At 40.8% G+C, this 20,934-nt stretch overlaps 2 protein-coding genes across 8 annotated transcripts in view; one reads left to right on the top strand and one right to left on the bottom strand.

Moving 5' to 3' along the window:
• Window positions 1-20,934, top strand: part of VTI1B (vesicle transport through interaction with t-SNAREs 1B) — a 74,785-nt gene that overhangs the window by 17,811 nt on the left and 36,040 nt on the right. For 3 of the 6 annotated variants that reach the window (XM_028121854.2, XM_028122084.2, XM_028122016.2), the window contains exons 2-4: window positions 412-470; window positions 2,150-2,341; window positions 4,706-4,879. In XM_028121854.2, the coding sequence (XP_027977655.1) occupies window positions 412-470; window positions 2,150-2,341; window positions 4,706-4,879 (425 nt within the window). Of the gene's footprint in view, window positions 1-411; window positions 471-2,149; window positions 2,342-4,705; window positions 4,880-6,408; window positions 6,471-7,678; window positions 7,997-8,879; window positions 12,145-20,934 lie in introns of those variants that run through there. The other 3 variants (XR_015768487.1, XM_028121936.2, XM_028121787.2) reach the window with 3 other exon arrangements.
• The window catches only part of ARG2 (arginase 2), a 33,767-nt gene continuing 20,793 nt past the window's right edge, over window positions 7,961-20,934 (bottom strand). Inside the window, exons 3-8 of one of the 2 annotated variants that reach the window (XM_028121685.2) lie at window positions 15,988-16,165; window positions 12,968-13,127; window positions 11,955-12,049; window positions 11,674-11,778; window positions 10,553-10,686; window positions 7,961-8,422 (exon numbers count right to left, since the gene is read on the bottom strand). In XM_028121685.2, coding sequence (XP_027977486.1) covers window positions 8,217-8,422; window positions 10,553-10,686; window positions 11,674-11,778; window positions 11,955-12,049; window positions 12,968-13,127; window positions 15,988-16,165 — 878 coding nt within the window. In that variant the 3' untranslated portion in view covers window positions 7,961-8,216. Of the gene's footprint in view, window positions 8,423-10,552; window positions 10,690-11,673; window positions 11,779-11,954; window positions 12,050-12,967; window positions 13,128-15,987; window positions 16,166-20,934 lie in introns of both variants that reach the window. The other variant, XM_028121615.2, reaches the window with a different exon arrangement.

Raw genomic sequence — 20,934 nt, forward strand, 5'->3', positions numbered from 1 at the left:
CTTTGTGTTAACAAGTTCCAGTACATTTCTAAATGCTTTTTAGGGGTGCCTGGGTGGCTCAGTCAGTTAAGCATTCGACTCCTTGATTTTAGCTCATGATCCTCAGGATTGAGAGACCCAGCCCCACCCCACATCGTGCTTGTGCTGGGTGTGGAGCCAGCTTAAGAGTCTCTCTTTCTCTCTCTCTCTCTCTCTCTCCATCCTCCTCCCCAACCCCACCAGCTGGCATGTATGCATGCTAGCCCTCTCTCAAAAAAAAGTAAAAAAATTTAAAAAGGACTTTTTAGAGATGATTAAGTACTACTAGCCCCATCAGGGGAAGGTTGGGCAGTTTATTCTAAGCAGAGGGAATGACCTCTACAAATATATGAAAACAGGACTGAACACTTGAAACTTGTCTATCTTTTCCAGAAGAGAAGAAGAAGCTGATCAGAGATTTTGATGAAAAGCAACAGGAAGCAAATGAAACGGTGAGAACAGGGAGCAAATCCTTACTTCTTCTACCTGGAGTTAGTCTTTTCCAGAAGTAATGCTTATTACCTGATCAGAGATTAACTGTTCCTGTCTATTGATCTTGATTTCGATTATTTCTTACGAAATAAGCTAATTGATGGGGTGAGTGATGAGGGAGTTTGACAAACACAAATGGGTAAAGCTTGGATACTGTCTTAAAATGAGTCTTTGATATAATACATTCCTGATATGAGTAGTAAGGGCATTCTCAAACCTTTACCTGGGTGGTCTTTTAAAATTTCATTTAGGGGCACCTGGGTGGCTCAGTTGGTTAAGATCCAAGTCTTGGTGTTAGCTGGGTTCATGATCTCCTGGGTCATGAGATTGGGCTGCATCAGGCTCACACTCAGGGGGGAGTCTGTCTGAAGATTTTCTCCCTCTGCCCCCCCCAACGCATGCTCTCTAAAATGAATAAATAAATCTTAAAAAAAAATAAAATTTGGGGCACCTGGGTGGCTCAATTAGTTAAGTATCAGCCTTTGGCTCAGGTCATAATCTCAGGGTCCTGTAATCGAGCCCTGTGCCAGGCTCCCTGCTCAGCAGGGAGTCTGCTTCTCCCTCTGCCCCTTCCCCCACTTGTGCTCTCTGTCTCTCTCTCTGTCAAATAAATAAAATCTTTAAAATAAATAAATAAATAAAATTTCATTTAAAAAGCTGGCCATTGGGATGCCTGGGTGGCTTAGTCAGTTGGGTGTCCCCACCTCTTGATTTCAGCTCAGGTCATGATCTCAGGGTCATGGGATCGAGTCCCAGTTGGCTCGTGCTGGGCATGGAGCCTGCTTGGGATTCTCTCTCGCCCTCTGCCCTTCCCCTGCATTCTCTCTCTCTCAAAAATAAAAAGCTGGCCATTAAAATCAGTTATTCTTCTTTTAAACTTACTAAATCACAAAAAATGTACCTCATAAGTGGTTGTAGCCACATTCCCTTCTGTTTTAAAAGACCTCTACAAAGACATTAGCAAAATTAACCAATCCAACTCTGGCCATCCCAGGCGGATAAAAATAATTCATGGTGTCTTGTCATCATGTCTGGGTATTACATTTTACTTACCCAATAAAATGGAAATCTGGTTTGGAACCCTGGTCATCTAGGACATGGAGACAGATGACTGATTTTCAGAAAGAAGAGGAAGGAAGAACCTTGATGCCAGACCCCTATCATTTTTAGTATAGTAGACTTCAGAGTGCTTCATGATAGCACTTGAACCATAACAAACAAAAAATTTGGTATACTGAAAAGGGAATTTGAAGATTTGTGGAATCTTGAGCAGATTTCTTCAATTCTTATATATGAAATAGAAGTAGTATCTCCTACCTTATTGAGGACAGGAAAGATTAAATGAGGATTAAATAAGATAATGTATATAAAAATGTTAAATAGGAAATAAGGTGCTTGTTAGTTTTTTCACTCACTCATCATATACTTTTTGAATGCCTGTTCTCTGTATGTTAGGCGCTGTGCCGGGCACTCAGAGAAACGAGGTCACCATGTCACATGTGATCCCTGCCTTCGTGGAACATATGCTTGAGTACTTACTTGCAGTTGTCTGCGGTTTGATTAGTCCAAACTAAGCATGTGCCCAGATGAGAGAGAAAAAAAACCCAGCCCAGCTACTCACTACTTTCTGCCTTCCTAGCTGGCAGAGATGGAAGAGGAACTACGTTATGCACCTCTATCTTTCCGTAATCCTATGATGTCTAAGCTTCGGACATACCGGAAGGACCTTGCCAAACTCCATCGGGAAGTGAGAAGCACACCTTTGACAGCCACACCTGGGGGCCGAGGAGACATGAAATATGGCTCATATGCTGTAGAGAATGAGCATATGGTAAGCTTCAGCTGTTTTTTTCCCCTTTAAGGACCTGTGGCATAAAAATTAGCCATGTTGTAGGGTACAGTTGATGTTATCAGTGCATAGTAGACTCTTGATCTTTCCACCTGTTTCCTGCATCCAGCTCCCCTTCTCCTCCTGGGTATTTAATGCAGATCTTTCCAAACCATGCTTATTTAGATTTCTTTGTATCTTTTATAAAACAGTGCTTGGTACTTAGTGGAGGAATACAAGTGTTACCTGTTCTTACTGTATCCCGACTCTGTATTCTGACCCATTGATCCAGTTTTTCACTTATGCTCAAAAAATTCAGTTAGGTTTTTAATTTATCCAAAGTATTGTTACAAATTAACCCAAGCTTTTTTTTACATTTATATCAAGATGGTCCAACAGCGGAGACATAGTAGAGAAGGCAGATGCTTTCAGGAGGGAGCTCACGCCTTACTCAGTTGTAATGGAAGGCCAGCCAGACTGCCTTTCTAGACTCCAGTATTCTGATTTATAAAATTAGACTGACAGAATTGAAAATCTATATTCTCAAACTGTCTAGAGAAGCTGGACAAGTTCACAAAGATTAAATGTGTTGCATTTGAGATTATACTCCACTGTACAAAGTAGAAATGGCCTGGCAAGTGGCCCGGCAAGCAGTGTGGGAGAGAAGTGGATGGGGGCCCACAAGTATAGACTGCACGTATGTAGAAAGGCTAATAGTGCAGGGTTAAACAGTTCTGTTTCATGATGCATCCTGATTATGGTTCAGAAGACATTCAGATGATATTGGCCTGACATTGCTGATGTCAAAACTAGAGAGAATGATATAAACTTTTCAAAATTCAGCTGTGAAGAGAGACTGGGAAAAGGCAGTCAGGTGGAGCTTGTTAAAGTGAGATGAGAGGTATAAAGTGATTTTGGGCGTTTGTTACCAAAAATCAACAACAACAAAAAGGGGAGATAAAGCCAAACAATAATTTGCTTTAAAATTACTAGGTTCAGAAATTATAAGGACAATTTAGATATACATACCACCTTCAGTGGCATTATTGTTCCAAACCTGGGGTTGATTTATATAATCTTACTGTCTTTTCCTGCTCTTCAGTCTAATCAGTTAAAAATCCCTATCTTTTGGGGCACCTGGGTGGCTCAGTCGTTAAGCATCTACCTTTGGCTCAGGTTGTGATCCTGGGATCGAGCCCCACATTGGGCTCCCTGCTCAGCAGGCAGCCTGCTTCTCCTTCTCCCACTCCCCCTGCTTGTGTTCCCTCTCTCGCTATGTCTCTGTCTAATAAATAAATAAAATCTTTTAAAAAATCCCCATCTTTTATTTTAAAAAAAGCCTTATTCTTTTAAGCTAAAGTAACTGGGGTTTATTTCATTGTCATTCAGTGGTTCCATCATCCACTGGTCTGTATGCCATATATGAAAAGACTTGTTACTTATCTGGAAAGTCAACATTTTGGTTTCTTGATGGTGGTATCTAATGCTAGTGGTAACCTGTTTAGTAATAGGCCTTGTGAACCAACCCCTTTCTGCGTGTGTGTGTGTGTCTAAGTGCTTTGAATAGCAAAGAACTTAGCTGTACCCATTTGTCAGTGGTTAATTCCGGTTGACAAAGGCTACTTCTGTCATCACGCCTTCTGTGCTTGGGATTATAGGCGAAGTAAAACTTTGGCAGGGATTTAGAAAATTAGGGCACTTGGGAAATTAGGGCAGCTTACTTGGCCCCTGAGAGCAGTCACCAGTGTGGCGACTTCAGAGTTTTGTTTGACCTGGGTTGAAATTCTTTTTGGGTTTCTAAGACTATAACCACTTAAGTGTCTTCCAAAATGTGACAGTGTTTCAGACTTCTCTTCTAAGTGATTTCTGTATGTGCTGCAAATGAATAGCTTATTCATGGTCCCTCAATCCTCAGTACCAGTCAGGTGGAAATCTTCAGTGAATTAATCTACTTCTGGGCTATGGAATTTAGTTGGTTTGTTGCCCTGTCAACAGTTACAGGCTGTACGTATATTTGGGTAGCTCCTGCACCCCAAATCTGGGCCAATGCTTCTCAGAAGTTGTTAGTCCAGAAAGCACATGAAATCAGTTCAAATTCATCACGAACACAGGGGAAATGCTCTGATGTTTTTAATTCTTTTCTTGCTTCACATAAGTGTAACAAGCAGTGACATGAGAGGTATGTGATCTTGTATTGGATTCTAATACTCTAATGGTTGATTAGCATCTTTTAAAGTCTTAAAAGTAATGAAAATTACTGTACATGCTATATCCCTTCTTACATCAGAAGGGTCATAAGTCATGTGCTGGCAAATGAACTTATAATGGAAGATGTCTAACATTTCCTTCCTGTCTGGTTCCCATCAGAACCGGCTACAGTCTCAAAGGGCATTGCTTCTGCAAGGCACGGACAGTCTGAACCGGGCTACCCAGAGTATTGAGCGTTCTCATCGGATTGCCACAGAGACTGACCAGATTGGCTCAGAAATCATAGAAGAGCTGGGGGAACAACGTGACCAGTTGGAGCGTACTAAGAGTAGGGTAAGTCTGAGCGGATGGGGAAAGTAGGTGGGCCCCTTATATCCTGATGCCTTGCCACTGCCAGAAGCTATGGCAGTTCAGAATTCAGGGTTAGGACCTCTTAGATGCTTACACTTTCCTTGGCTGAGGGATTTCTCTTGAAAGTAATTTTACCCTTTGGATTTAGAGGTCATTGGAGGCAAAAAAAAAAAAAAGACTAAAGAAACCAGTTTCTGCATTCGTGGAAGATTGTCAAATCTAAGATTGTAGCCACTCTATCCTTCAATTCCTAGGTTACCAACCTGAGATTTTTCTCATACATCTAGTAGGATATTATGCTGTTCTTACAAAAGCACCATCTACTTAAACATTCCTAGTTTTTTTGTCCTTTAGATCCAAGGCTGTTTTCCACATGTCATAAAATAGTACTGCTGACAGTTTAGAGGTTCAGTCCTGGACTGTATAACTCTGTTGTTACCCAAGGTAAGCTAGATCACTGTGGGAAGAAAATGGGAAATAACTTAGGCCAAATAACTATATCAAGGCCTCTGAAAAACACATTTCTCCCTTTCCATACACCTGCATAGGAATTTTAAAAATAGTACAATTTGCCAATAGAATGTTATATTCTTAAAATCTTTAAAAAAAAAAAAAAGAAGCATCCCTCCTGTTGTCTTAAAAAAAAAAAATTATGAGGCAAATACAAATTGAAGAAGAGATACTGTCGGCAAGACTTGGATGACTTCCTCTGTGTGGGGATTGGAGACGATTTTCTCATATCCTAAGAGCTGCAGTTCTCCATTCTTAAATCAGAATGATGCCCTTCCCTCCTCAGTAAAAATTCACAACCACTGAATTCCAGGTAAACTGTAGAGAAGGCAACTTGCTTACAGACTGTGTGGTTTTTGACTTTTGAACACATCAGGTAGATTGGTTGAATTTAAAAGCCAAGAAATGAGCTGAGAGATCAACTTACTTATGGCCACTGGGGTATGGGAACAGATGGCAGGTGGCATCTGTTGAAATATCCCCCAGCTATCTAGATATTAACAGGCAGTCAAAAGGACATAATTTTTAAAAAAACTTTTAAAAGAAGGATTCCTTTCAGAATTCCATTTGTCTGTAAGAGGGATAAAAAAAAAAAAGAACCAGATCCCAAAAGTGGTAATCCACCAGCCTACAAAAACAAAACCTCAAGAGGCTTCTTTGGAGTTTGGCTGATGAAATTCAAATCTGAAGTTGCCTCAGTTACTGGCAAGGTACACCTGAAGCCTTTTTTTGTTTTGAGTAGCTAAGGTGAAGGATTACTTTGGTCCCAGGAGTTCCCCACAGTAACCTTGGGGTATAATAATTCCTAAGCCTACTTATCCAGTACTAAAATATCTTGTCCTTTCCAGTTTCTTCTGCATATACTCGGGCCATCATTCAAAATGGTTTGAGAGAGGTTTTCAGCACACCCCCTTTAGTGCCCGCTGTCAGTTTAGAAACCTCCAAGTTCTACAGTTATGTACTTTTAGAAGGGGGGAATAATTGCTGTTTTCTCTTCTCAGCTGGTAAACACAAGTGAAAACTTGAGCAAAAGTCGAAAGATTCTGCGTTCAATGTCCAGAAAGTAAGTTTTCAAAATGGAGTTAAGAGAAATTTTGTGACTAAGACATTAAACAGCGACTTGTAAAGGTCCTGATAAAGCAGAAAGAATAAAGTATTATCTTGTCTAGTTAAATATCCCAGGACAAAATCCTTTGTTAAAAGTATATGCTGCCCTGGGGCGCCTGGCTGGCTCAGTTGGTTAAGTAAGCGTCTGCCTTTGGTCCCAGGATCAGGCTCCCTGCTGATCAGGGAGCCTGCTTCACCCTCTCCCTCTGCTCCTCCCCCCACTGTGCTCTCTCAAATAATGTATATGCTGCTCTGACTTGGAGCAGTGAGAAATTTGTCCACTTTGAATCCCAGCTTAAGATTTTTCAGAGCACATGGGAATAACAGAGCTTCATAGTCCTTGAAATATATTTGTATAAACTTGGTTAGAAAAAAAACTTTTTACTGCTACGGCTTGGTACTTGCTTTTGGCTCTGCTTGTCCTGCATGGGAGTCAACTGCTTATCAGGGAGTTCTGTCCTATTAGCAAAAAGTTGACTTTTAAAAAAAAAAAACCTGAAGTGGGTAGTATGCACAAAACAAAACTATAACCGACCAATGGAACTAGTAAGAGTGAGATTTTTCCTAAACAATGGTAAATGCCTTGTCAAACAAGAGGAAACCTTCAATTTAGAGTTAACATGAGAACCAGAGATTGGATTCTTTGTTAACAAAAGAGTAAATTTTTGAAGCTCTTATACTGCCTTTATAAAGATATCCATTTGGGTTGGTGGAGGAAAAGTAGTTAGTGGTATATTTCTTTTTTGAAATATGATTCAACCTGATTTCAGAAAATGATATTTTTCAGGACACCTGGCTGGCTGCATTGGTAGAACGTGCAACTCGATCTTGGGGGTTGTGAGTTCGGGCTCCATGTTGGGTGTGGAGCCTACTTTAAGAAAAACTATAAGAATATATATTAAATAAACTCATTTTTCATATTTAAGTAATCTGTAGAGCCAGTGTGGGGTTATCCTTAAGTTACAATTGAAAAAAGCTTTCAAGTTGTCACTTACCAGCTAAAGAACTGCTGAGTGGCTATGTGATTTAGAAAAAAAAAAAAAATTTCAGTCTGCCTCACAGTATCCAGCCTTGGCCACAGAGTCAAACTCCTAAGTATTAAGAATGGAAAGAAATAAGGTCACCCAGACTTCTGACTGTTCCCTACTTTGCTTCTCTTTGTAGAGTGACAACCAATAAGCTGCTACTTTCCATTGTCATCTTACTGGAGCTGGCCATCCTAGGGGGCCTGGTTTACTACAAATTCTTTCACAAGCATTGAACTTCCTAGAGGGAAGGGTTTGTGGACCAGAACTGACCCTGTGAATGGTCTTAGAGATGGGGAAGAAGCATAGTGCTGCTGTGAGGTAATGGTTCGAGGATGCCAGACTGTGGGAGGTGGGAGGGGAGACAGAAGACCGCATAACTGTGAAGGAACAGCAATGAGACCAGTATGATATACCAACATAATAATAAATGCTGTTTATGACTTCTTTAAATTTACATAGTATTCCAACATTAATACCCTGTGAACTCCCAAAAAACACACAAATTTACAGTAGTATTATTGGTCACCAAAATGGAGAGGGAAAGGAAACTTTACAATTGTGAGAATGTGCAAGTGTTCTCATTAAGGCAATATTGACCCAGACCATTTAGTGTCTCAAATGCCTCATAATTCTGGAATGTCCTTCGTGACAAACGTGTCAGCACACAAAATTTCCTAAATTCTCACACGTTCTTCCCTTTCTGATTCATCTGGTGAATTGGGAGTAGGAAGTTGGTCATAGACAATGTGCCCTCCCTCCCTTGTCTGCCCAAAACTTGAAGCAATCACATCCACTGCCAGGCTAGCTGTAGCCTTGGCCTCTTCCTCTGAAGCAGCCAGCTGAGGATTGACTTCAACAAGATCCAGTGCTGACAACAGCCCTGAAAGAACAAAGTATGACAGAACCTCAGAAGATACTCTAGCTGCTACTTTCAGTGAGGGTCATCCCACTAGACAGAACAAGCCAAGGTAAAAAGTCATTTTCTACTATTAAAAAATTACCCATTGTTCAGAAGCCCCTTAACACCTAACCCTCTTCTGGGCATGAATTTAAGTTCAAATACTGTATACTGGAGTAGGATTAAAATTTATCATTGCTGTTCAACTAACTTAATAGGCATCACTGTCAGACTTTCTGGATAAGGAAAGAGCTTGTGGGGAAGGGGTAGACAAGGATTTTCTAACCTGCTCAGGAAAAGGTATGCCATGTCCAGTATTACTAGGAACCTTCCAGATGTCTGTATGTAGTTGTGTAAAGAGCTGTTCCCATTTTTGAACTCTTATGCTCTCTTAAGGCACCCCACATGCCCTAAGTATAGTTATTAGTGCATCTCTTAGTCTTATCCCTGCAGGTCTGAGCTGAGGGAAGAGTTGGCCATACTTTAATTTGGACTTACCTTCTGTGATGGTTTAAGAACTTCTACTAAAGGGCTTGAGAAGGGAAGATTACACCAGAAGAACCTATCCAGACCTGCCTTCTACTCCCCACCTCCAACACACAAGCTGAGGTATTTAACAGTTTAGTTGGTTATTCTGGGTGAAGTTAATCTACCTCTTCATCTGAACAAACTAGTATTGGAGAATACAAGTATCAGAATCCTTAGGGTAGCCATAAAGCCTGGAAACATGGGTGTATATACCTACTAGCTTATTGATATTACAGTGTAATACATGGTATCAATGCCATTATATCTGTTTAGTGTGCAATCCCTTATTAGCAGTGCATAGTCCAAGCATGTTACTGCAGCATTTCCACTGTGCAAGCATCTGGGTGTCTGATGATCTGTCTCATTTCCACTAACTAAACCTGAGTCTTTGGTGTATCCCAGAAGTAATCAAGAGTGTTTGAGCTATTAAAAACATGTAATTACTCATGTTTTCCAGACTATTGCCACCCTCTAATTTAAGCAAAGTGCTTTATATAGCTAGTTAAGTGTCATGATAGTCTTTTGGACTAGAATAATGTAGCAGGGGAGGGAGAGACAAGGTGTGATCACTGCCCCATCTAACTACTAGACATTACTAACCCTTGCTCGAAGTAGGGTCATTGGGAACCAAAATGGAGGATTGAACACACAGGTTCACTGGCCACTAACCAAAAGACAACTGTAACATCTAAGATTGTGGGTCTGAGAAGGAGACTATCTTACCACTGTCAGACCTGATGAACCTAAGCATTCTTTTCCTTCCTTTAGTGCCTAAGGTTCCAGTAGGCTCCAGAGAGACCATTTCTCAATTTCCTTATCTATCCCAACCATTCAAGGGTTTCCCGTAGCTCTAGACCTTTCATTGTGGGCTCTCTCTGCTGTTTAGACCCCAGTTTCATGAAATGGTATTGAAGTATCCTGCGGTAGTAGTTTAAATTTTGCAAGGAAAGGTCATTTAGAATAACCTTCAGGAACTAGAAGCTTTCTGACGGAAATGGAAACTGCAAACAAGTATGAATGTGGGAACAGTAACCTGTGTAGCCATTCTTAATAATCTAGCACTCATTTTACTAATCTTTTGTCAACCATTCATCTTTAGTATCCCCATATTAAAACTCCTATCAAATAAGCTCTAGTATAAGGCTTATCCCTTATGAAAAGACCCAAGATACTGTCCAACTTTGAAATATCTTTAAGGTCTAACTCCACATTCTCACCTCCAGGTGAACTCACTCTTAATATGTCAGCTATACTAAAAATTATAGCTACTTGGCCTTGCCTTTTAATCTGAGTCTGCCTTTAGACAATTCAGATGCAAAGAACTACATCGGTTTGGCAGGTTATTCTTGTACTTAGTAAGTATTTAAGTAGATAATTTTTATTCAATACTACCTTAGCATATTTTGATATGAGCCAGGTCCAAACATGCCTCTAAATGACTATCCTTTATTAGCCTGACCATGTGGTTTTTAAAGTTTAAACGAAAACAGTATTGGTAATGACATGGAATAGTAGAAAAAACCTTCGGGCATGCAAGAGGTGTCGGCACATTTACTCCGAGTGAACAGGTGGATCCCTTCTTACCTGTATTATGTATTTCCTCAGTGATATACATGCCTTCTCGATAGGTCAGTCCCCCTGCAACAGGGGTTCCGGTGGCTGGAGCCAGGGTAGGGTCAAATGCATCAATATCAAAACTCAGATGGATTGGCCTTTGTCTTCTTGAGGGGAAGATGATACAAACAGTCATTTGGGTGTGCTTGGACATTGATCCTTCCTACAGTTGCAGCTCCTTGATTTTGTTGCTGTTAGTCCTGGTACTTTGCTAATACAGACTTTCAGGGTTCCTATTCTGGAAGTTATTATGTATTACCATATTAGCTTCCTACACACCACCTCATAATTTTGCCATTTGTTCTTTGTGCCTTAGACTAACTCCAGTTTATATTTCTGACATAACCTAGGCATTAGGGCCTTTTGCATTAACAATTCTTCACTTCCCTTTGAGACTGGGCTCTGACAGAGTCTAGCTTAAGTTAGACTGACCTAGGTTATAGTTGCTCTTATTTTCTCCATGTAATAGCAGCTGAACTTAATTGATTTGGTGTCTGTAATCTTATCTCCCAATTCTAACTTCAGTTTAGCACAGGTGTCCAAAAGTAGAAACTAGCATACAACACATATATGCTAGATAACTAAAATTTCTTACAGCTTAAATGTAATTGCTACCTAGTAGTATGCCATTAATCACTTGGAAATAAAGACTCAGCACTGAGAACATGCTCTTAAAACTAGCTTTTGGCATTTATCTGCCATCTTTCTATATTACCAAGATTTGCTCAATATAAAACTTTCAGATGAAGCAACAGTGAGCTTAGGAAGAAGGGAATAGTTGAATGAATGCTTCCCATCTTCAAAAGATGGGCAGTAAAAATGGAGCTAAAGAAAAATTCATGAGACACAGAGGAGCCAGGCAGTGACTTCAAGGAAAGCCCCTCCCAACCCCCGAGGAAGAATAGGACCTATGTTTCATATTCTCCCTTTCCAAATTATTTGAATTTTTTGTACGTGTACATATTTTGCTTTTATTTTAAAAGAAAAGCTGCTATTCTCAAGAGGTAGGCTAAAGTGTGCTGCTCGTTTAGAGTCTGCCCTATTCCCTTTGGGACTTTTCCCTTTGGAAATAGACATCATAAGTTACTTACTTGCCAATTAGCAGATCAAATGTCTGTTCCATGACCTTCTGAATACCAAGTCGATCTATGTCTCTCATGGAAAAATACTGGATATCATAATTCTTTAAAATAAAACTGTGAGATATAAAGGAAGGAGTCCTTAGTTTAAAAACATTTTTAATCAAATGCATGTTGGGGTGGGGGTTTGTCCTGTTCGTGACCTACAAGAGATTAAGGCAAGGAACAACCTATCAAAAGGAACCTAAATGGCTGGGACGGACCCAATGCTTAACCCCAGTGTATCAACTTACTGTTCAGGAGGGTCCACATCTCTTAGACCAATATACACAATACTTGGGGAAGAGATACAAGGTTTGATCCAGGAAAATCCTGGGAGTTGTGGTACCTGTCAAAAGAGGAATGGACAGGATTCAAGGATTCTTGGTCTCACCAAGATAATCACCATGTGCTTCCCATTTTATGCAGTCTGCTTTCTCCTACCTACAGGATATGCTTAATTAACACAAGACACACTTGATCTGGGAAAGAGAACTTATAAAAGTGGAAGTGATTCAGAAGGCAGCTGAAGAACAGATTTCTCAAAATTAAAAAAAAAAAAAAATTCTCCTAAGCTGGCCACGGTTTCTCATTAACTTACCTAAATAACAGGAATACTGCTGATTAGCCCTTTTCCACCCCTTTGTACATTACTGAATTGTTTACACATTGGTTCTTGAAATACAACCCAGTTGCCATCTTAAGTTGTCTACAGCCAAAACACGAATTCTGCCTAATGAATAACTTTTGTACTATCCTGGTTTAACTTGGTCTCTCACTGAGGGGAAGGATATACAGATTCTAGTCTATGCCTAACATGGACTCCCATGTCTTCTGAACAGCCTAGGAAGATAATTACCTAGAGGTAATCATGGTTTTGCTTTCCTCTAGACCAGTGGGTCTGAGAGTGAGGCATGCCTGGGAGCCTCTAACCAAGAAGAAGTCCTGCTGTGGGTATATCAATCACTAGAGTTACCACCCACTGCCACTTTCCTTTCTTGCAAGTTATGACACACACATCCTACCCTCCCTCCACCCCCCCCACCCCCCCCCCCGCCAAGAGCAAGGACCATGTCCTCGTCCTCTTTTGAGCCCTAGCATTAGTAGACTGCTTGGCCCATAATGTTTGATGAACAAATGAAGGAACAGTAAAGATTCCTACCACCACCATCAGCCCATCCTTCATAGAAATCTTACTGAACTAGTTCTTCAGAGCCCCAGCATAACTCCTGCTAGCCATTCAGCCTTTTCATTTCAGCCCACTGACCTTGTCCTGTAGTTCTCTGAGGAGAAATGAAACTGGCTGTCCATGGAGATTTCCAGATGCAGTGGTGAGGGGTGTATTGATGTCAGCATGGGCATCAACCCAGATCACACAAAGGTCTGGGCAGTGCCGGGCGTGGCCACTAATGGTTCCGATTGCCAGGCTACAAGGAACAAACAATAATTGAGGCCCTCTGCTTGGCACACCTCACCAATAACAAATATCTTTAGTCAGTGCAGTTCACACTTTGTCCTCAGGGCAAAGTCAGGGCCCCAGACTAAGGCTGGATTTGGATGACCAAAAGTCCCTCGGCCTGTAGTACCCAAAGACTAACCTTAAGTGAGTTAGGGAGAAATGGAAGGATCCAAGGATTCAAAACTTGTTGACTAGTTACCCTTCTAGTTTGACAGATGTCATTGCTGCCCCCAAATCCCTAAAATTTGATCCATTAGCCCCGGCCCAGGAAAGAACCTCAGGTATTTGTTCAATCAATGAAATCCAGTTAAATGATGTGTTCTATATGTAACAACTCACAAATATTTAATACTTCGTAAGGAAGACCAGGGAGATCTAATTATTTTCAAAAAATCAGTCACTTTTTAAGGATAAAAATTTGCATTACAGCTTTTTAGAAAGTAATAATTTTGACATTTCCTTTTAGGAAGTATAGAGACATTAAAGTAATGTCTTTTTACAATTAAAGACCTCATTTAAATGACTGAATGTTTATTTGCATGTTACCTTCTATATATTAGCATGGCATTCAAATATCAATGTTTTTGTTTATGTTTTTTTTGCCTCTCCTTGTCCTTGGGACTCTGTGTACATTGGCCAACTGTCCTGTCTCGGGTGAAGGAATATAGCTGATGAAATCATGCTTGGAAAGCTGCCCAGCTTCCCAGTAACTGAAGAATTTGACATAGATGGGAAATGTAACTTAAGGGGCACCTGGTGGCTCACTTGGTTAAAATGTCTGCCTTCAGGGCGCCTGGGTAGCTCAGTTGGTTAAGCGACTGTCTTCAGCTCAGGTCATGATCCTGGAGTCCCAGGTTCGAGTCCCGCATTGGGCTCCCTGCTCAGCAGGGAGTCTGCTTCTCCCTCTGACCCTCTTCCCTCTAGTGCTCTCTCTCATTCTCTCTCTCTCAAATAAATAAAAATCTTTAAAAAAAAAAAAAAAAAAAAACTCAGTTTAAAAAAAAAAAAAGTCTGCCTTCAGCTCAGGTTATGATCCCAGGGTCCTGGGATCAAGCCCCACGTCAGGCTCCCTGCTCAGGAGGAAGCCTGCTTCTCCCTCTCCCACGCCCCCTGCTTGTGTTCCCTTTCTGGCTGTGTCTGTCAAAAAAAAAATCTTAAAAAAGAAAAAGAAATGCAACTTAAACCCTTTAGGAACTAACTCCAGCTATCCTTCTTAGTATGACATGAGATAGCATTTTAAGCTCCATGCTCCACATAGGGCCTTTTTGAAGGATAAGCATGGTCTAGTGTGAAAAGCAGTGGATTAAGTCAGAATACTGGGGTTTTTCCCGGAAAGCCAGGTAATTTAGGAAAAGTCATTTAGTTTTGCTAGACAGTTTCCTTTTTTTAGAAGAAAGGGATAATAATCTTGTCTTGTTTAAGTCAGAGTTAGTCTGACGTCTATGGGAATAATTTATACTGTGTAAAAGGAGCAGGGTGACCTAAAGATGCCTCCTTCCTTTAAAATGTTCAATAGCTGTTCAGTTTATATACTCATCCCTTCCTTTCTAGAATCTTCAGATAGCCTAGGTTTTAGCACTGAACAGGGAATAGGGAATAGTGACAGGGCTGCTGCAATAGGTAGCTATAGACAAAAGAGAAACCAAAGACTATGATAACAACATTGATAAGCAGTTCCCAAATAGACAATCAGAAGAAAGTCAATAAAAATGAGAGACAGCACTGGGCTAAGAGGAAGACGCACCTTCTCTGGTTGATTTAATTTGATCGCTGTAGAGAACCTGGACTGCTTTCTTATTCTACCTAAAATTTTATTCCTAATGACGAAATCTACCTACACTTAAAATTGTAACAAAGATTCAACTTCTGTTAAGGAACCAGAAAAGTTCTCTGTGCACCAGGGGAAGTTACCAGATTGGCTCTCAAAAGAAAAGTTAATTGCCTTCAGAGGTCACACTGAATTTGAATCCCACCCTGCTACTTCCTGGTTCTAGAAGTTGGGTAAATTATCTGACCTCTTTCCCTCAGTGTTCCTAGCAGTAAAATAGGTAAAACTGTATCTGCCTCATAGCATTATGGGGTGGGGTAATTGAAAATATATATGAAATGCCCAGTACTCCTAGTATTTTAGTGTTTTTCTTTCTACCAAAAACCTTTATTATTTAGCTCGAATAGGACTTCTTTGGCCCAGAATGATCTTTGTTCTCTGAAATTCTGTAGAGTTCAATATATTTTTTTCATCCCATGTATTTCATCTAGTCCTAATCACAATTTCCACAATCCCTAGCATTGCTTGAGAACCAAGCAGTGTTCATAAAGTACATGCTGACTCACTAAGAGAAGGGATCTGTTAGTCACCTAGGGGTCCATACTGTGAAGGTAGAGAACATAGTCACATGGCAAGTGGGAAATCTATAACACATTAGCAGAAATGCTTTAACAGCAACAACAAAAAAACCCCACAAATTCAGACTACTGATGGATCCTTCGAATTCTCCCAAATAGCCAAATGAAAGTCATAAGACGGTTCTTCCTCAAGGAAACTTTACAAGAGATAAGCACAAAATGAAACAGGAACACACTTGTGTTTAAAAACTTTGCTTAGTTTACCTCTGAACTTGACCTCATACAATACAATGTGTTTTACAGTGAAAACCACAGGTGGCTCTAGCAGCTCAGGATTTTAGATACTAAAATGCTATTAAACACATCATACCATAAAAATTCTGAAGGGTATTGTCCTCTTAATGGGGAAACAGACAACCTAACTGATTAGCCCAAGGCACCATACAGTTCAGCTCCCCCACCAACCCTGCATCCCGGCTTACCTGTGGTCGCCTCCCACTGTGACACAGCTGTAGCCACTTGACACGGCTCTACTAACCACCTCAGCCAGTTCCTGGTTGGCAAGGCCCACTGAGCGAGGATTCACTATCAGGTTGTTGTACAGATCATCTTTAGGGACTGGAGTAAAACTCAAATCTCCAAAATCTTTTAGGCGGCAGCCTGGAATCAAATGGGGGATGACAAGATTAATTGTTTATGTTATTCCAGCTCTTACTGGCCTGGGCCACAAATCAGAACTTGTGACAAAGTGCATGTCATACTCCTTTTGCCACAGTAAAATTCAAAATGTCACGTGACTGGCAGGATGGTCTTAGTCCTCCCAGCAGTCCTGTGGGGGTAGATCCCATTAAGAACACCATTTTGCAGACAAACAGATTTGGAAAGTGAAGCCCAGAAACATCCACTGATTTAACCTAACAGTCACAAAATTGGTAGCAATTAGACCTCAGATATCCCAGAGTTAGAGTATAAGTAAAATACCAAGAGGACCCAATAGGATTTACAGAAAATTAAGTAGTACTGTTGATTTAGAGCAAAAATACATAAAGCTTATAACATGAAAATTTCTAATAAAAGGCCAGTCTGAGGATCTCAAGCATTCTAAAAAAGAAATGTCAAACATTTGTTACTTAACAAAGGTCCCAGGCAGTGTTTTAATTTCTTGATATAAATTTTTTTTAAGACTTTATGTTAGAACAGGGGGAGGGGTGAGGGAGAACAAGAGAATCTCAAGCAGACCCTGCACTGAGCGCAGAGCCCGACATGGGGCCTGATCTCAACGCTGAGATCATGACCCCATCGGTAACCAAGAGTTGGACGCCCAACTGACTGAGCCACCCAGGCGCCCCGCTTGATGTAAATTCTTACTTAAACAATCCTGTTAGGCAACTAAAACATACCATTCTATAGACAAGGAAACAGAAAGTTCCCAAATCACATAGCTGCTAAGTGGCAGAAGCAGGACCCAAATTCAGGCCATCTGCCCCCAAAATGTATATTGACTACAGTTTGTTTCCCAAAGAATCCCTCTTGATTTCTCCGTTAAGAGCAAGTCAGACCTTTTCCAAAAAACCGACAAGATGGCAGAAACGCAGCAGCAGCAGCAGTAGCGAACCTTCCACAGGGTCATCTGCAGCACACGCCTAGACCAGCTGCTGGCCACGTCCTCTGAGTAGCTGACACAGCGGCGGTAGTGGCCGCAGCACCTGCAGAGCCAGCCAGGAGGCACCGCCCAGAGAAGCCAGAGATGGTGAATACACACACGCGGGGCAGCAACATCCAGCCCAAGATGGTGGGCAGCATGGTGGGCCTCTGCAACAGCAAGACCTTCATCCAGGTCGATCACAGGCCCAAGATGATCAGCCACTACCTGAGCGAGTCCTCCTCCATGGAACAAACCCATGAATGTGGCTGGCCCACCATCTGGGCCACCCACTCCTCCTCCCCCTCAAGTAGCCTGTTTGGTCAATAAAAGCATAGACTTCTCTTAAAAAAAAAAAAAACTTTTGAAATAACTAGTGATATGTTCTGACAATATGCTATAATATTTTCACTCTTAGATTTCACATATTTCAAAGAACTATGCCACCAGTCACTGTACATTGACTTTCTTACCTAAGTACCATTCTTGCCATGTAACTACATATCAATAAATTGGTTGGTGCCATTTTTGGGGTTAGGCCTAAGTAATCCAGCTCTCTCATGAACAGATCTGAACTATCAGAGAACATAACGTTACCATAGATTGTAGCTTAAGGCCCTGCTTCTCAAACGAGTCCGGGTATGTTGGAGGGTAAGGGAGGGAAGTGGTCACAGGATAGTAATACTGGCAGAGATTTGTGTTAAAGATCTGGATTAAGATCAGGGGTTCCCTGCTGGCTCAGTCGGTTAAGCATCTGCCTTTGGCTCAGGTCATGACCTCAGGGTCCTGGGATGGAGCCCTGCTCAGCGGGGGGTTTGCTTCTCCCTCTCCTTCTACCCCTTCCACTTGTGCTCGAGCATGTTCTCTCTCTGAAATAAAATCTTAAAAAAAAAAAAAAAGATTTGGATTAAGATCGGCATGGACCCATCTTAAATTTAAACTGTACAGTTTTAAGCTTTACTTTTTTTTTTTTTTAAGATTTTTAACTTGAGAGAGAGAGAGAACGTGCACACACAGGGTGTGTTGAGAGGCAGAGAATCCCAAGCACACTCTGCACTGAGTATGAAGCTGGACGCAAGGCACAATCCCACAACTATGAGATCCCGACCTGAGCTGAAACCATGGGTCGGACAACTTAACCAGCTGCGCCACCCAGGTGCCCCTTGAGCTTTACCTTGAGCCCTTTGTCAATTCAAAGCTAAATAACGGAGAATGTAAAAATTTGAGGAGCAATGACTTGTAACATAAGGCCAACCAAGGGATCAAGGGATCACTACTAAAAAGGATGCCAGGAGCAAAACAGAAAACTATTTTATTCCCCAAATTAAGATGTAGCTACAGCTGCAGAACTCTATGTATCTTTTGGTCACTGCATTTTATTTTATTAAAGATTTTTATTTGTCAGAGAGCACACAAGCAGAGGGAACGGCAGGCAGGCAGAGGGAGAAGCAAGCTCCCCGCTAAGCAAGGAGCCTGTTGCAAGACTAGATCCCAGAACCCTGGGATCATGACCTGAGCCAAAGGCAGACGCTTAACCAACTGAGCCACCCAGGCGTCCTGGTCATTGCATTTTAAAATATCCTAAAAATGCTCAGAGATCTGGAAAACTGAAAGAAAAAGTATTGAAGGTAGGAGAAGAATATGATAATAGGCCAAAGCCATTGGGATCCAAGAGAAAAAAATAATGACCAAATAAAACATCTATAAAAATCCTTTAAAAAGATAAAAACCCATAAGGGATATGCACTTTACAAGATCGCAGTACAGGGGCACCTGGGTGGTTCAGTCAGTTAAGTATCTGCCTTCAGCTCAAGTCATGATCCCAGGGTCCTGGGATCGAGCCCCACACATCAGGCTCCCTGCTCAGCAGAGAGCCTGTCCTCCCTCTCCTGCTCCCGATACTTGTGTTCTGTCAAATAATCTTTAAAAAAAAAAAAAAAAAAAAAAGATCTCAATACAGGAGGACAGTTTAGATTTAAGAGAAATGAAGCTTTAAATTTTAAGTCAATATCGGGTCTTGCTATTGGCAGCAGTCTTAGCTGGACAGATTTTGTCAGTTTCTACTTCCCTATCCATGTTTATCTCTGTACCCCCTTAAGCCACATCAAGCATTTAGGTTTTTACTAGGTATAAGACATCAGGGCATGCCTGGTGTTTTATAATATTAGGTGTATAAATAGAGGTTTATGATCTAATTAGTGTTAATATTAATTGTTGAAGACAACTTTAACTCATTTAATCTTCACATGACAATAAATACATAGGAATCAACCCAGTGGATAAGTGACATAACTTGGAGGAACACATAAGTCCAGTAATGGAATCTAGGATGTAGACTCCAATACGATAAGTGTGACAGAATACAGTACTCAGCTCACTATTATTTACTTATCAGAAGAAAGCTGCAGAAAGCCTATAAAAGAACCTAAAGAGAATTTGGCAGCCTTAGATAACGCTCTCCAAGGAAGAGAGCTAAACTTCACAAAAGGATTTTGGTCATTAAATGTGTAACTCTGAAGTGGATCACCAGATTAATTCACAGCCTAGACAGTGAGTTCTTCTAAGATTGTCCAACTCCATTTGCTCTCATTCCTTACTCATCAAACAGCCTCCCTCTGGTTATTCACTTAGTCTCCCTGTTGCCCTCCTACCAGTAAGAGGGCTTCCTACCAGTGGATGTCGGAAGGACTGTTGCTCACCATAATTATGAATGGGCATTTTGGTATATACATCACAGTTAGCATAAGTCTCTGGGTTGTAAAGCCTGATAAGCTCTGCACATAAAGATTTCTGTTCCTAACTAATTCAAAGAGATGTATGCACTCCTATGTTCATTGCAGCATTTTTTACAATTACCAAGATAGGGAAGCAGTGTGTGTGTGTATTAAAATGAATTTATATAAATTTTATTTATATAAATTATACACACACACACACACACACATATATATACACACACTCAGCCATAAAAAGAATGAAATCTTGCCATTTGCAACAACATGGATAGACCTAAAGGGCATTATGCTGAATGAAATAAGTCAGACAGAAAGATACCATATGATTTCACTTGTATGTGGAAACTAAAAGACAACAGAAATAGACTCAAATACTGTTGCTGGGGGCAGGGTAGAGGGATGAGCAAAGTAGGTGAAGGGGATTAAGAGGTGCAAACTTCCAGTTATAAGTCCTGTATAGTAATACTGTAGTAACGTTGTTTGGTGACAGGTGGTGACCACTTACGGTGTGCACTGTGGATCTATAGACTTGTTGAATCACTATGTTGTGTACTTGAAATTACTACTGTATGTCAACTATACTTCAGTAATAAAATTTAAACAAAACAAACCCTTCTGTTCCTGGGTCTACAAAGCTGAGGACCAGACCCCCTGAAGGGATTAATATCTTGAGAGACCCTGCCTGAGTTGTCCACTCTATAGGACTCCAATTCTGCTCTTTATTTAAAAAAAAAAAAAAAAGCCAGGTAAGAACTAAGGACAATGAGTGTTAAAGGACTGAAAGGAAATTCAGATAGGATTGCGGGGTGGAGAGGGGGTCAAGGAATGACTCCTCCATCAAGTAAAGTTTGTACAAGCATTGTTTTGCTATTTTTGTTCTCTTTCCTTACTGGTAGAAAATTCTTGTGAAATTGATAAGGAAGTATCTAATGGTGCAAGTCCCTACCCCATTTCCCAGGCTTGACTACTCTAGCTTTGCAGACCTTTGTGCATAAACACAATTCATACTATTCTTTTTAAATACAGTTGTTGGAGTAGGCTTAACTGCTATA

The sequence above is a fragment of the Eumetopias jubatus genome, unplaced genomic scaffold, assembly GCF_037043125.1.
Source record: "Eumetopias jubatus isolate StellerSeaLion01/CBP00866 unplaced genomic scaffold, mEumJub1_p1.0 scaffold_7, whole genome shotgun sequence".
NCBI classification, from domain to species: domain Eukaryota; kingdom Metazoa; phylum Chordata; class Mammalia; order Carnivora; family Otariidae; genus Eumetopias; species Eumetopias jubatus.